The 14,968-nt window shown below is 41.7% G+C and overlaps 1 protein-coding gene across 3 annotated transcripts in view; it reads left to right on the top strand.

Annotated features, from left to right (window-relative positions):
• The window catches only part of REXO1 (RNA exonuclease 1 homolog), a 296,453-nt gene that overhangs the window by 41,992 nt on the left and 239,493 nt on the right, over positions 1-14,968 (top strand). For all 3 annotated transcript variants that reach the window (XM_075863701.1, XM_075863706.1, XM_075863713.1), the window contains exons 2-3: positions 19-1,556; positions 3,542-3,631. In XM_075863701.1, coding sequence (XP_075719816.1) covers positions 19-1,556; positions 3,542-3,631 — 1,628 coding nt within the window. The remainder of the gene's footprint in view (positions 1-18; positions 1,557-3,541; positions 3,632-14,968) is intronic.

Genomic DNA, 14,968 nt, shown 5'->3' with positions numbered 1-14,968 from the left:
AATGTATTACTTTTTCAGAGTATGATCCTTACAGTCCTGAACTTCCCGTCGTTCCGACCTGCATGGATGATGACATCTCTGGTGTCTTCCCTGAGCCCAGACAACACATACTGGAATTAGAAAGAGTCAATAAAGCAATTGAAAAAGTCAAGAGTCAGGTGGAAAGAGAGCAGAGAAAGTATGAAGAACTACTTGAGACACAAAATGCCCCCTTGAAAAAATGTGTCCAGTCTGACACTCGTTCGTCTCTTGAATATGATCCAGGTTGTTCTGGGATCAATTCTTCATGTTACAACCCTACACCCCTGGCTCGGTCAGTTAAGCCGTGTAAATATACATTAGATAATGTGGACCATAATACAAGTAATCGCAGTTTCCTGGAGTATGTTCCAACAACAGTAACTAAAGTTTCTAGGTACAAAACCAATAAATATGTAATTGATAATTCCAAACCTTACACAGATATGGAATATGATCCCTTGTTAAACTACTCTGCTAGACTTTTAAGCAAAGGTAAACCTGAAAAAGGGGCTAAACGAAGTAGAACAAACAGTCAGGATAAAAGTCTTGCGCCCTTATTTAAGAAGTTGCACAACCAGACCTCTGAGAGAATGGTTGAGGCAAGATTTTCTGACTCTGAAGATGACTCTCAATCACAGTGTTCTCCTAAAATAGGCCAATCCCTCCCTTCTGATACAAAGAGCAGCTCATTAATCTCCTCAAAATCTTCAATGTGTGGCACACAAAAAAAAAAAAAAAAAATTCAAACCGTAAAAGAAACTGCAGTGCAGTATGATATTGATGATATTGGAAGCTCTTTTAAGAGTTCTAGCAGAGAGCCAATTAAAAAAATGCACAAATCTCTAGACCCTAAGAATGAGAAGATGAAATGCATAAAAGAGCTGCCAATAAACATGGACTCGAGTGATTCTTGGCATCTGACTAAAGAGCCAAAAAAAGGGTCTTCAAAAAGCCACGTTAAGAAAAAATGTGAGCAGGTAGACGGTAAAATTATGGACCACAAGCTAGAGGAGCATAACCAGAAAAAAAATGAGCGGCTATCTGAACAAACTGAAAATAAAAAGATGAGTTCAGAGTCGTCTTTTTCAAAAACTACAATAGTCAAACAAAACAAGAGAGATAATAAAAAAAAAAAATACTGTGAAGAGAAGTATAGCCCGAATGTATCAAGACCTAAAGATGGAGACATCAGGAATGGAAAGCATAAGTCCAAAAGCATGAAATCTAGGACAAATCTGAAAACTTTAAGTCATGTGGATTTATTCGGTGATGAGACAAGTGATGAAGAAGAAAACCGAAGAACTAGTCCGCAAAGTAACTTAACTTCTAACAAAAGTGAAAAATCTACACACGAAATCAAGGTGACCACCAGAAGAACCTCTGTCTCCTCTATGGATTCTCCAGAGATTGACTGTTACTCTCTTGAGAAATATTTGGATTCGGAGTCTGATCTAGACCCAATGGAAGAGTGTCTCCGAGTTTTTAATGAGTCACACGCCATTAAGACTGAAGACAAGGGTAGAATGGGAAAACAGGTAATAGAGACTATTCTATCGTAATAATTATATGTGTATATATATGTGTTTATAATATAGTGCCCACATATTTGGCAGTACTTTACAATTTAGAGGGAACACGTGCAGACAATATCAGACATTAAATAGTGGTGAGGCCTCATGCACACAAACGTATTTATTCCCTCCCGTAAATACTGGCGTAAATACGGGTCCTTGGTCACACGTATTCCACCCGTATTGCACCAGTATTTACGGGCACGTTTTCTCTGCAAAATTACACTGCAGTAATCGGCAGCCCTTCTCTCTATCAGTGCAGGATAGAGAGAAGGGGCAGCCCTTTCAGAGGTAAAAGTAAAAAATTCATACTTACCCGGCCATTGTGTTGGTGACGCGTCCCTCTGTCGTTATCCAGCCCGACCTCCCTGGAGGACGCGGCAGTCCATGAGACCACTGCAGCCTGTGATTGGCCTGTGATTGGCTGCAGCGGTCACATGGGCTGAAACGTCATCCCAGGAGGCCGGACTGGAGGAAGAAGCAGGGAGTTCTGGGTAAGAATGAATGTCTTTTTTTTTTTTTTTTTTTTTAATACACGTTGATCTATGTTGTGATCGGTAGTTTCTGTCCAGGGTGCTGAAAGAGTTTACTGACGTCGCCTAGCAACGCTTTCGTAATTACGGGAGCCCTATAAACTATTATGGGCCTGCCTGTGCCTTAATTACGGCCTAAAATAGGACATGTTCTATATTTTTCAACGGCCCGGGCACCTTTCCGTAGATGCAGGACGGGCATGATGGCGTCGGTGGACCCCCGTTTTTAAGAGATGGGTGCAAAATTGGAGATGACTTTGATTTCGGCTGTTTAACCCTAATGTGCTGCGGCTTCCCTCTGTTCTGCCCATTGCCCCCCCCCCCCTCCCCTCTGAAATCGTCGGGTGCTGATTGTTTGAAATGGCAGCCGCAGGCCTACTGAAGACCTAAAGCCTGCCATCCGTGCCCTACCCTTAATAGTAAAGCACAGATGAAGGAAATCTACTGGAATGCATGAGTGATCTAACGATCGCATGGTAAAGTCCCCTAGGGGGGACTAATAAAAGTGAAGAAACGTTTGATAACATTAAAAATATAAGTGTGTGTGTATATGCATTCACTAAATAAATTTTAAAAAATGGAGTAATTCTCTAAAAAGTCATATATGTACTCCAAAGTTGTACCAATAAAAACTACAGCTCACCCCGCAAAAAAAAAAACACCCCTCACAACCCCTGCATCAAATGAAAAATAAAAAAGTGATGTCTCTTAGGATATGGCAAGACAAAACACATTTTTAACATAGTTTTTTTTCCTTGTAAAAGTAGTATATCATGAAAAAAATATAAATTTCAGATCTTCCATAATCTTATTGACCCGCAGAATAGCAGTTGACAGGTCGTTTTTGCGTTTTTAAAGTTATGGCCTTCGAAATGCGAATATGAAAATTGTCTGTGTCTCTAAATAATTAACTGAACTCTTCACCACTACTACCCATACTACCACAAATATTTGTCAATGGAGATTGCATGGCTGTGTGTTTTTGATTTTTTTTTTATGCACCAGTTTGAGTTGAGCTGAAACACCTAAACTTAATAGTAAGAGCGCATTCACATGAGACTATATTTTATTTCTGGTCAAAACAGTGTTTAAAAGCTTTTGGTGTTTTACCGCAAATTTCAGTGGTTTATGATCCCGCAGTTTTCATGTGAAAAACAATGGTTTTACATGTTTCAGCAGTAAAAACCGTGCGGCCAGAAATCACATCAACATCGCAAAGCCGCAGCAATTTGTGCTAAAACTATGTACGTTTTTTTTATGCGGTTTTGACCATATAGTGTGTAATGTCTTTCATAGATTTTATATTCCTAGAACAACTTTTACCTATACTAATTTAATACTGCTTACGCTTTCCACAAAGAAACCTTTTTGTATTTTATTTGATAACACATTTTGGATGTTCTGTGTTTTTCTTAGCTAAGTGAGAATGAGGAAAAATCAGAAAGTTTGGCTTCAATAATTCCTGGCCAGAAGAAGAGGATTTCTCATGTCACTAGTGCAAATAATGTAAGTGTTTTTTTTTTTTTCAATACGGTATGGCTAAATGGTGCTGTTCATCTCGTAACTAATTTGAACTTTTCTGTTCCCTTTCACTAAAGACTGACAAGTGGCACCATGCTGGTGGATTCTAGTTTAGCAGTGCGATTTCTAGGGATATATTTGCAAATAAATGTAGTGATTTGACTATTACCAACAATTTTGATAAAGGAATAATAAGACTGTCCTCACACGTCTGTTAATTGGCGTTTTTTGTCCGGGTAACTCTTCGCTGCCATTTTGCACAAAAAAAAAGTGTGTGTGTGTTTGGTTTTCTACCTAGACTACTCCCCCGTTCTAGCGATGTGGCCAACTGTTGTGTTGGCTCTCTCTGCTAATTTGTTGTAGTTAACCAATGGGGTGGAGCTGGCTTTCCTGCCTTTGCTGACCGATCAGCTTGAGGGTAGTTCATAGTTGGCTAAGTACAGCAAATTAGCATATGGAGAGGCAGTACAACAGTGGGATATATATATATAGTGTGTGTGTGTGTGTGTGTGTGTGTGTGTGTGTGTGTGTGTGTATATATATATATATATATATATATATATTGGTCCTGCTCAATGAATTAGAATATCAAAAAGTGCATTTATTTCAGGAATTAAATTCAAAAAGTGAAACTCATATCATATAGATGTATTACACACACTGATCTATTTCCAGCATTTTTTTCTTTTATTGTTGATAATTATGGTAACCCTTAATGAAAACCCACCATTTAGTATCTCAGAAAATGTGAATATTATATAAGCCCAATTTCAAAAATGATTTTTAATACTGAAATGTCGGCCTACTGTAAAGTATGTACAGTATATGCACTCAATACTTGGTCGGGGCTCCTTTTGCATGAATTACTGCATCAATGCGCCGTGGCATGGAGGCGATCAGCCTGTGGCACTGCTGAGGTGTTATGAAAGCCCAGGTTGCTTTGATAGCGGCCTTCAGCTCGTCTGCATTGTTGGGTCTGGTGTCTCTCATCTTCCTCTTGACAATACCCCATAGATTCTCTATGGGGTTTAGGTCAGACGAGTTTGCTGGCCAATCAAGCGCAGTGATACTGTGGTTATTAAACCAGGTATTGGTACTTTTGTCAGTGTGGGCAGGTGCCAAGTCCTGCTGGAAAATGAAATCAGCATCTCTATAAAGCTTGTCAGCAGAGGGAAGCATGAAGTGCTCTAAAATATCCTGGTGGACGGCTGCACTGACTCTGGACTTGATATAACACAGTGGACCAACACCAGCAGATGACATGGCTCCCCAAACCAACACGGACTGTGGAAACTTCACTCTGGACCGCAAGTAACTTGGATTGGCGCCTCTCCACTCTTCCTCCAGAATCTGGGACCTTGATTTCCAAATGAAATGCAAAATTGACTTACATCTGAAAACGGGACATTTAACCCCTTCCCGACATTTGTCGTACGTATACGACATGGAAAGCCAGTGCTTCCCGCAAAATGTCGTATACTTATGCCAAATGCTTGGCATCGGCTCAGAAGCTGAGTCGGTGCCATCATTGCCGAATCTCAGCGGTATCTTACAGCTGACATCCGGCTGTAATGGCGGGGACCGAAATTAGCTTAGATCCCTGCCATTAACCTCTTCAATGCAGCGTTCAAACGTGATCGCTACATTTAAGCTGTTTGCATCTCATCGGAACCCCAGTAATGAAATTGCTGGAGTTCCGGTGGATGCGATGGCAACCGGAGGCCTAATACTGGCCTCCCGGTCTGCCTAGCACGGAAGCCGGTCAAGATCCGCCCCGCGGCGGAGCCTGATCGGCTTCCGTAGCCGTTGGCAAGATGGTGCCGGCTCAGGAGCTGATCCGGCGTCATCAGCGGTGGAAGTCGGCTATATGTTACAGCTGACATCCACCTGTAATTGCAGGAACCGGAGCTAGCTCCGACCCCTGCCATTAACCCCTTCGATGCAGCAATCGAAAGCGATTGCTGCATCTTAGATCTTAGCGGTTGCTAGCAGATCGCCAGCCCTGACAGGCAATCAGGACTGGCGACTGCTCCTATGGCAACAGGAGACAAAATGGCCTCCTGCTCTGCCATTACGGAAGCCGATTAGGCCCCGCCAGGAGGCGAAGCCTAATCGGCTTGCTGTCAAATTAATCTGACAGTGGACCGTCAAGTTCCCTAGTGGGACTTGGAAAAAAGGTGTAAAAACAAAAGTGAACAAAATAAAAGTTTAAAAACAATAAAAGTTTCAAGTAATAAAATGAAACACAATCACCCTTTTTCTCTTAAGTCCTTTATTATTGAAAAATAATAATAAACCATACGTATTTGGTATCGCCGCGACCGTAACGACCTGAGGTATCAAAATATTATATTTATTGCACATAGTGAACAGCGTAAAAAATACGAAAAAAACTTTACCAGAGTTTCTGTTTTTTGGTCACTTTGACCTACAAATATTGGAATAAAAAGTGATAGTCGCACGTATCCAAAAATGGCACCTATAAAAACGATAGCTCGTCTCGCAAAAAACAAGCCCTCATACAGCTCCGTCGACTAAAGTTATGGTTCTCACAACTTGGCGACAGAAAAAAATACATTCTTTTTACAAAAGTAATTTTATTGTGCAAAAAGTTGTAAAACATAAAAAAGTGCTATAAATTAGGTATCGCTGGAATCTTACTCACCCGCAGAATAAAGATAACATGTAATTTATTCTGCTTGGTGAACGCTGTATAAAAAAGACGCCAGAATTGCGGTTTTTTGTTTACCCTGGCCTCCCAAAAAATAGCATAAAAGGTGATCAAAAAGTCGCATGTACCCCAAAATGGTACCAATAATAACTACAGCTCGTCCCGCAAAAAAAACGTCGTCCTACCATACGTCTATGAAAAAATAAGTTAAGGCTCCAATAAGTCAAGAAATAAAAAATATCCAGTTGTGCAGGTCAGAGGAGAACATTTAGTCTGTTCAAGAGGCGATTTATCAAGGACCTAAAATTAGGGAACCAAGAAATGGAGGGCCCAAACATATCTGCTGGAAGCGAGGGTGCCTATATTATACCAGGACAACACTTCCCAGCAAAATTCCCCAAACTGCAAAGGTGCGGAGTGTGGACCAAAAGGGGGATAAGAAAGGACTCCATATATCCGTGCAACACCGGCCTGTGCGGAAAGGATTGCTTCACAGAGTAACACACGTTTATGGATCATTTTATTGTTTTTTTTACCCCACTATTATGTCACCTGACTATGCCCCTGATGTACTCTGCCCAGCTTACCTGTACCCCCACATTATAAATGGAAACACCAGCAATAATCAAACAAATCTACTACCAAGCAAAATCCGCACTCCAAAAGCCAAATGGCGCTCCCTCCGCTCTGAACCCTAAAATGTGCCCAAACAGCAGTTTCCTTCCACATATATGGCATCGTCCTACCCGGGAGAACCCTTTTAACAATTTTTGGGGTGTGTCTCCAGTGGCATAAGCTGGGCATGATATATTTGTCACTGAAATGGCATATGTAGGGAAAAATATAAATTTTTAATTTGCACCATCCGCAGTGCAATCCTTTATGGAAAAGACCTGTGAGGTGAAAATTCTCACTTCACCCCTTAATAAATGCCTTGAGGGGTGTAGTTTCCAAATGGGGTCACTTCTCAGGGGTTTCTTATTATTTCACATCTGAGCCTCTGCAGTTGTGAACCAATACTTTGTAAATCGCCAAATTAGGCCTCGATTTTACATGGTAAGCTTTCACTCCTGAGCCTGGTCGAATGTCCAGGCAAAAGATTAGGGCCCCATGTAGGGAGTTTCTAAAACCGGGAAACACTGCATAATAATTAGAGAGCTGTCTTGTTATGGTGGCACAAGCTGAGCACCACATATTGGCATATCTATGGAAAAAAATCCCATTTTTACTCTGCAACATCGAGTGCACACTAATTTCTACAAAACACCTGCAGGGTTAAAATGCTTACTACACCCCTAGGTAAATGCATTGAGGGGTTTAGGTTCCAAAATTGGGTCACTTCTGGGGGGTTTCCACTGTTTTTGGACCACAGGCGCCCAGAAACCAATCCAGCAACATCTGCACTCCAAATTGCGCTCCTTCCCTTCTGAGCCCTGGCGTGTGCCCAAACAGCAGTTTATGACCACATATATGGGGTAGTGCCGTACTCGGGAGAAATTGCTTTACAAATGTTGGGCTCTTTTTTTTTTCCTTTTATTTGTTGAGAAAATGAAAAATTTGGCGCTAAAGCTACGTCGTCTTGAAGAAAAAGGATTGTTTTTATTTTCACTGCCCAATTCTAATAAATTCTATGAAACATCTGTGGGGTCAAAAAGCTTACTACACCCCTAGATAAATTCCTGAAGAGGTGTAGTTTCCTAAATGGAGTCACTTTTTGGGCGTTTTCATTGTTTTGTCCCCTCAGGGGCTTTGCAAAGGCGACATGGCCTCCGCAAACCATTCCTGCTAAATGTGAACTCCAAAAGCCAAATGGCGCTCCATCCCTTCTAAGCCCTGCCGTGTGTCCAAACATCCGTTTATTACCACATGTGGGGTATTGTTTTACTCGGCAGAAATTGCTTTACAAATTTTACGGTTCTTTTCCTCCCTTAGTCCTTGTGGAAAAAATGTAGATTTTAATTTTCACGGCCTACTTCCAATAATTTAGGTAAAAAACCTGTGCGGTCAAAATGCTCACTATACCCCTAGATAATTTCCTTGAGGTGTGTAGTTTACCAAATGGGGTCAGTTTTGGGGGATTTTCACTTTTGGCACCGCAAGAGCCCTTCAAATCTAACATGGTGCCTAAAATATATTCTAATAAAAATAAAGCCCCAAAATCCTCTAGGTGCTCCTTTGCTTCTGAGGCCCGTGCTTCATTCCAGTAGCACGCTACGGCCGCATCTGGGATATTTCCAAAAACTGCAGAACCTGGGCAATAAATATGGAGTTGCTTTTCTCTGGTAAAACTTCTGTTATAAAAAAAATTTACTTCAAAATTTATTTCTTCCAAAAAATATGAATTTTGTAAATTGCACCTCTACTTTGCTTTAATTCCTGTGAAATGTCTAAAGGGTTAAGGCATTTTCTAAATGCGGTTTTGAATATTTTGAGGGGTGAAGTAGCCTTTTGAAATTTTCTTGAAAATATGAGAAAATGCTGCTAAAGTTCAAAGCCTTGTAACGTCCTAGAAAAATAAAAGGATGTTCAAAAAACTATGCCAATCTAAAGTAGACATATGGGGGATGTTAATTAGCAACAATTTTGTGTGGTATAACTGCCTGTCTTACAAGCAGATACATTTAAATTTAGAAAAATGCAAATTTTTGCAATTTTTCGCTAAATTTTGGTGTTTTTCACAATTAAATACTGAACATATCGAGCAAATTTTGCCAGTAACAAAGTCCAATGTGTCATGAGAAAACAATCTCAGAATCACTTGGATAGGTGAAAGCATTCCGAAGTTATTACCACATAAAGTGAAACATGTCAGATTTGAAAAATGATACAGGACCTGGGGCAGGAAGTGAGTGACGTCACAGCGTGATCTCTCGAGAACACGCTGTGTCTGTGCACTCCCAGAAGCTGGGTGTTAACGATGAGAAGTGGATGATGCTGATTCATCAGCATCATACACTCCCATTCACAACGCCCAGCTAGTAAAAGAAGTAAAAACGCCCAGATGTACGCACACAATACACGCCCAGTTGTACTTTTACTTTAAACACGCCCAGTTGTACTTTAGAAAGCCTCATTTGCATAAATATAAAAATGGTTATAACTTGGCCAAAAATGCTCGTTTAAAAAAAAAAACAAAACGACAAAAAACGTTACTCTTATCTACATTGCAGCGCCGATCTGCTGCAATAGGAGATAGGGGTTGCAAAATCTGGTGACAGAGCCTCTTTAAGCTGTTTTTTACTTTTTTTATTAGTCCCCCTAGGAGACTTGATGCAGCAATCGTTGATCGCTTGCATGATCTACTGCAATACTAATGTATTGCGGTGTATCGTGATTCTGACCGTCTCCTTTGAAGCACTGAGCTTCAAAGGAGTACAGAGATGGCAGACCTGGGGGCCTTTGATAGGCCCCCAGGCTGCCATAGCAACCGTTGTTAACGGCCGATCGCGCCGCAGGGGTGCGAGATGGAGTGTTTGAGGGGGCACCCCTCCTGATTCTAACACTTGGAAATGCTGGGGTTGCGATTGACCGCTGCATTTAATGTGTTAAAAGGGTGGAATCAAAGTGAAGTTTGATTACGCCCGTTGCAGTGAGGTGTTGGCTGCGTGTAACAGCCATCACCCGATGTGTATGGAGCGAGCTCAGCCCGTGCGCTCACTCCATACTTCCCCTTAACACTCATCACGTACAGTTACGTGATTTTGCGTTAAGCGGTAAAAAGAAAACTGGAAGCAACTTTGAGTGCCTCTTCACTCTATTTCCAAATGCAAAATGTACTTTTTTTTTTTTTGTTTACTCATTATTTTCAAAACTTTTGTTGTACAAAACACGTACCAATATTACAGTCAATACAAAAGAAAGGCATTCGTACTGTATAAAAATGTCAAACCGGAGCAGATACATTGACAGGATATGCAAAATTACCATCTCCGAAAGCCTGACTGAATCGAAACTAACATTCACTCAGTCATCCTTGTGCTCTAAACCCCCCCACCCCCACAGCTCCGTCACTCTCAAGTGACCATTAAACTGCAGTTTCTAGAGACTCTAACCACCTGGACCAAATTTTCCCGATTTTATCTGGACATTTTCTGTTCAGGTATAGCTTTTTATACATAGGTATATATTTATTCACTAGTTGCTGCCAGTGTAGTAAACTCTGACTTTCTGTATTCTTCCAAGCCATAATTAACATTTTCCGGGCACAAAAAAAAACAAAGATAAAGAATACCATATTTTGTAATGGTTTTGAGTAACTTCGTCCATAATGCCCAAGAGGCACATCTGAGGGGTAAGAAGTCGCGGTAACTCAATAAGTATGAAGAAATTCCACTACCTCCGACCAAAAGGGGGCAACTCTGGGACACTTCCACACACAATGTAGATGGGTACCGACCTCCGACTGGCAGCGAAAACTATCCAAAGCCAATTCCCCCATCCTCTTAAGCCTAACTGGCGTGTAATCGATCCTATGCAAAAACCTAAATTGTATGAGAGCCCCGTGCACTTACCACCAAATCAAAAAAAGAGGATTCCACTTCCCGCCAGTCATCCTCTGTCAAGTTGGAGACATCACCCCTCCATTGCATATATCCAACTTGAAAAAGCCCTCATCGAGAGGGTGAAACATTGTAGTGGATGTTGGTTGAATAAACCCAAGTTTTTTTGAGTGCTGCTTCACTCTTTTTCTTGGATATATACTACACCGTGTTCAAAATTATTATGCACATTGGATTTAAGTGTCATAAACATTTAATTATTAGTTTTTCAATAAAACTCATGGATGGTATTGCGTCTTAGGGCTCTTTGGATCATTGTAATCAATCTCAGACACCTGTGATAATTAGTTTGCCAGGTGTGCCCAATTAAAGCAAAACTGCTTAAGGACATTCCACATTATTAAGCAGGCCACAGGTTTCAAGCAATATGGGAAAGAAAAAGGATCTCTATGCTGCCGAAAAGCGTGAAATAGTGCAATACCTTGGACAAGGTATGAAAACATTAGATATTTCAAGAAAACTTAAGCGTGAACATCGTACTGTGAAAAGATTTGTGGCTGATTCATAGCACAGACGGGTTCGTTCAGATAAAGGCATAATGAGGAAGGTCTCTGCCAGACAAATTAATAGGATTAGGAGAGCAGCTGCTAAAATGCCATTGCAAAGCAGCAAACAGGTATTTGAAGCCGCTATTGCCTCTGGAGTCCTGCGAACCTCAAGGTGTAGGATCCTCCAGAGGTTTGCAAGTGTGCATAAAGCTATTATTCGGCCACCCCTAAACAATGCTCACAAGCAGAAACGGTTGCAGTGGGCTCAGAAATCCATGAAGACTAATTTTCAAACCGTGTTGTTTACGGATGAGTGCCGTGCAACCCTGGATGGTCCAGATGGATGGTTGGTGAATGGCCACCATGTCCCAACAAGGCTGCGACGTCAGCAAGGAGGTGGCGGAGTCATGTTTTGGGCTGGAATCATGGGGAGAGAGCTGGTAGGCCCCTTTATGGTCCCTGACGGTGTGAAAATGACCTCTGTAAAGTACGTAGAGTTTATGACTGACCACTTTCTTCCGTGGTACAAAAAGAAGAACCGTGCCTTCCGTAGCAAAATTACCACCCTGCCAATAAAACTATTGCAGTATACTATCAAGCTGTTTAAAGAATTTCTTCTGCAACACAACAGGACAGGCACGAAATAGGTATAAAAATTTAGGTAAGTATATCATCTTAAATAAATTCGTCCATACAGTGACAGCAGAAGGTTCCTCCAGGCGTTCAACTGTCTGTCAGTGGCTACCACCAAAGGGTCAAGGTTCAGTTCCCAATATCTTGCTATACTAAAGAGGCTCTGTCACCAGAATATCAAATCCCTATCTCCTATTGCATGTGATGGGCGCTGCAATGTAGATAACAGTAACGTTTTTGTTTTTTTAAAACTATTATTTTTGGCCAAGTTATGAGCAATTTAGTATTTATGCAAATGAGCCTTTCTAATGGACAACTGGGCGTGTATTGTGTTTGTAACATCTGGGCGTGTTTACTTGTTTTACTAGCTGGGCGTTGTGAATAGAAGTGTTTGTCCGCATCATACACTTCTATTCACAACGCCCAGCTAGTAACACAAGTAAATACGCCCAGATGTTACAAACACAATACATGCCCAGTTGTCCATTAGAAAGGCTCATTTGCATAAATATTAAATTGCTCATAACTTGGCCAAAAATCATGGTTTAAAAAAAACCAAAACAAACGTTACTGCTATCTACATTGCAGCGCCGATCACATGCAATAGGAGATGGGGATTTGATAATCTGGTGACAGAGCCTCTTTAAGGGAGATCTCGATCCCTAGATATGTAAACTGGGAGACTATATGCAATGGTACAGGGAGGCTCTGGCAGGAGCAATAACCAGGAGCATGTGGAAACGTAACGGATTTGGTCCAATTCACTGCTAGACCAGAAAAGCTGCCGAATGTATCAATCGGCTCAAAAAGAGAAACCAAGGAAGGACCATCAGCCGCCAAATACACCAAAGTGTCATCTGTATACAGAGATATTTTCTCAGTTATGTGGCCTCTAGGAATACCACGAATGTCAGAGGATTGGCAGATAGCCATTACCAGGGGTTCTATGGCAAGGGCTAACTGGGGAGAGCGGGCATCCCTGACGGGTACCACGTCCCAATAAAAAGGAGTCCGATATTTACCAGATTCATTCTCACTCTAGCACAAGGTCCCTCATATAGGAGGCGAACCAGAGCCAGAAACCTTGGACCAAAATTTAACCTGGAAAGGAGCAGCCATAAATACCGCCACTCAACCGAGTCAAAGGCCTTATATGTATCCAGCGAGAGAACGAACCCAGGAGATGCATCTCCCCTTGCCGCATCAATATTCAAGAACAACCTATGACTGTTAATGTCCGTACTCTTCCCTGGCATAATGCCCGTTTGTTCAGGGTGAACTAAAGAAGATATAATCTTCTTTAACCTATTAGCAAGGATTTTGGCTAGTATCTTAGCATCGGAATTAATAAGTGAAATAGGACAGTAAGAATCTGGTACAGTAGGGTCCTTTCCTGGCTTCAACACCACAATAAGTGCCTCCCTCATAGATGCCGTCAAAACAGCCAACTCCAAAGCACTAGAATAGACGTTTCGGAACCAACACATCACTATTGGCCCTATACCACTCACCCCCCAATCCATCAAGTCCCGGAGTTTTACCCGAGGGCAAGGATTGAATAGCGCCCTCTATTTCCTCAACTATAATTGGGCTATCTAACTCAATTGCCTGAGCAGCTGACAGATGCCATAAGGGAATGGAGTGTAAAAAATCCTCTACAGCACTTACTGGACCGCAACATTTTGAACGATATAGTGCAGAATAAAAACCACAGAAGATCTTATTGATTTCCTTCGGGGGAGTGCAGAGCACTCCGTCTAAGAACAGATGGAATGGATACACAGGGATGTTCTGAGCGCGATCGATATGCCAGGAGTTTTCCATTCCTATCACCAAACTCAAATACAGATGCTTCAGTAGCTATCACTCGTTTCTTAATTTGCTCAGTATGTAGAAGGAGCAACTCCCTTTTGGGCTCTTGCCTATTGACTCTTGGTGTCACGTTGGGGTTTTGCAATATAGTCTTGCTCAGCCCTTTGGACCTCACATGTCAGGAACCTCTCTTTGTCCCTGGAGATTTTCCTACATTTAGCCACCCCTGCTATAAATGCTCCTCTCACTGTAACTTTGTATGCATCCCACACAATTAACGGGTCTGGGTGAGAGGAATTGTTTTCCCAATAAACTACGTGAGAGGCCGAGACCTCCGACACCACTTAAGTATGACCAAACCAAGCCGGATGTAACCTCCAGACTGTAGAGTCAATGGGTGGACCAGTGGAAAATGTTGAGAAGAGCTGAATAATAGTAATGGAAGTAACTGCAGGTAAAAAATAACCCCCAAGGCAAGGTCAATCCTAGAAAAGGTTTTATGGGTTTTATGAGTAGATGAGTAATAAGTGTATAATTGGTCAGACGGAAATTTCCAACTCCGTACATCAGTGAGATGAAATGCCGAGGACCAGGAATTAAGATAAGCAGATGCCTGGTCCACCCCTCCCGTACGATCCACCAAGGCATCTGGTACCGCATTAAAGTCACCCATACACACAACCGGACTCACCGGAAATTCTGATTTCTTAGCCACCAAGTCTAGCAATGCAGGATCCATAGGTGGGGGAACATATAAGTTAACAATATTGAAAACAGAACCATTAATCGAGCAGTGCATAATAATATACCTACCAAAATGATCACAGACCACCTGCAGCACCTCCAGACGCAAACTTTTGGCTATTACGAGCAATACTCCTCGTGAATAATTGAGGAGAGATATCCCCTCCCCACGCACGTTTAAGAACCAGTACATGTTAAACGAGTCTCCTGTAAACCTATGATATGTGGGGGAATGCTTCTTCACAAAAATAGAGACGAGCTCTCTTAAATTTAGTGTTAAGCCCCCGAACATTCCTACTTAGAATCTGAATTGAAGTCATAATGCATCCAGAGTTGATACCGCAGGCAGACCGGAAACCTGGAAGGAGGGAAAGCCAGAGCACAACAATCACACAAGCAGACATCCACATTAACA

This window comes from Rhinoderma darwinii, chromosome 1 (assembly GCF_050947455.1).
Source record: "Rhinoderma darwinii isolate aRhiDar2 chromosome 1, aRhiDar2.hap1, whole genome shotgun sequence".
NCBI lineage: Eukaryota > Metazoa > Chordata > Amphibia > Anura > Rhinodermatidae > Rhinoderma > Rhinoderma darwinii.
This window is presented reverse-complemented; position numbering and strand designations above follow the sequence as displayed.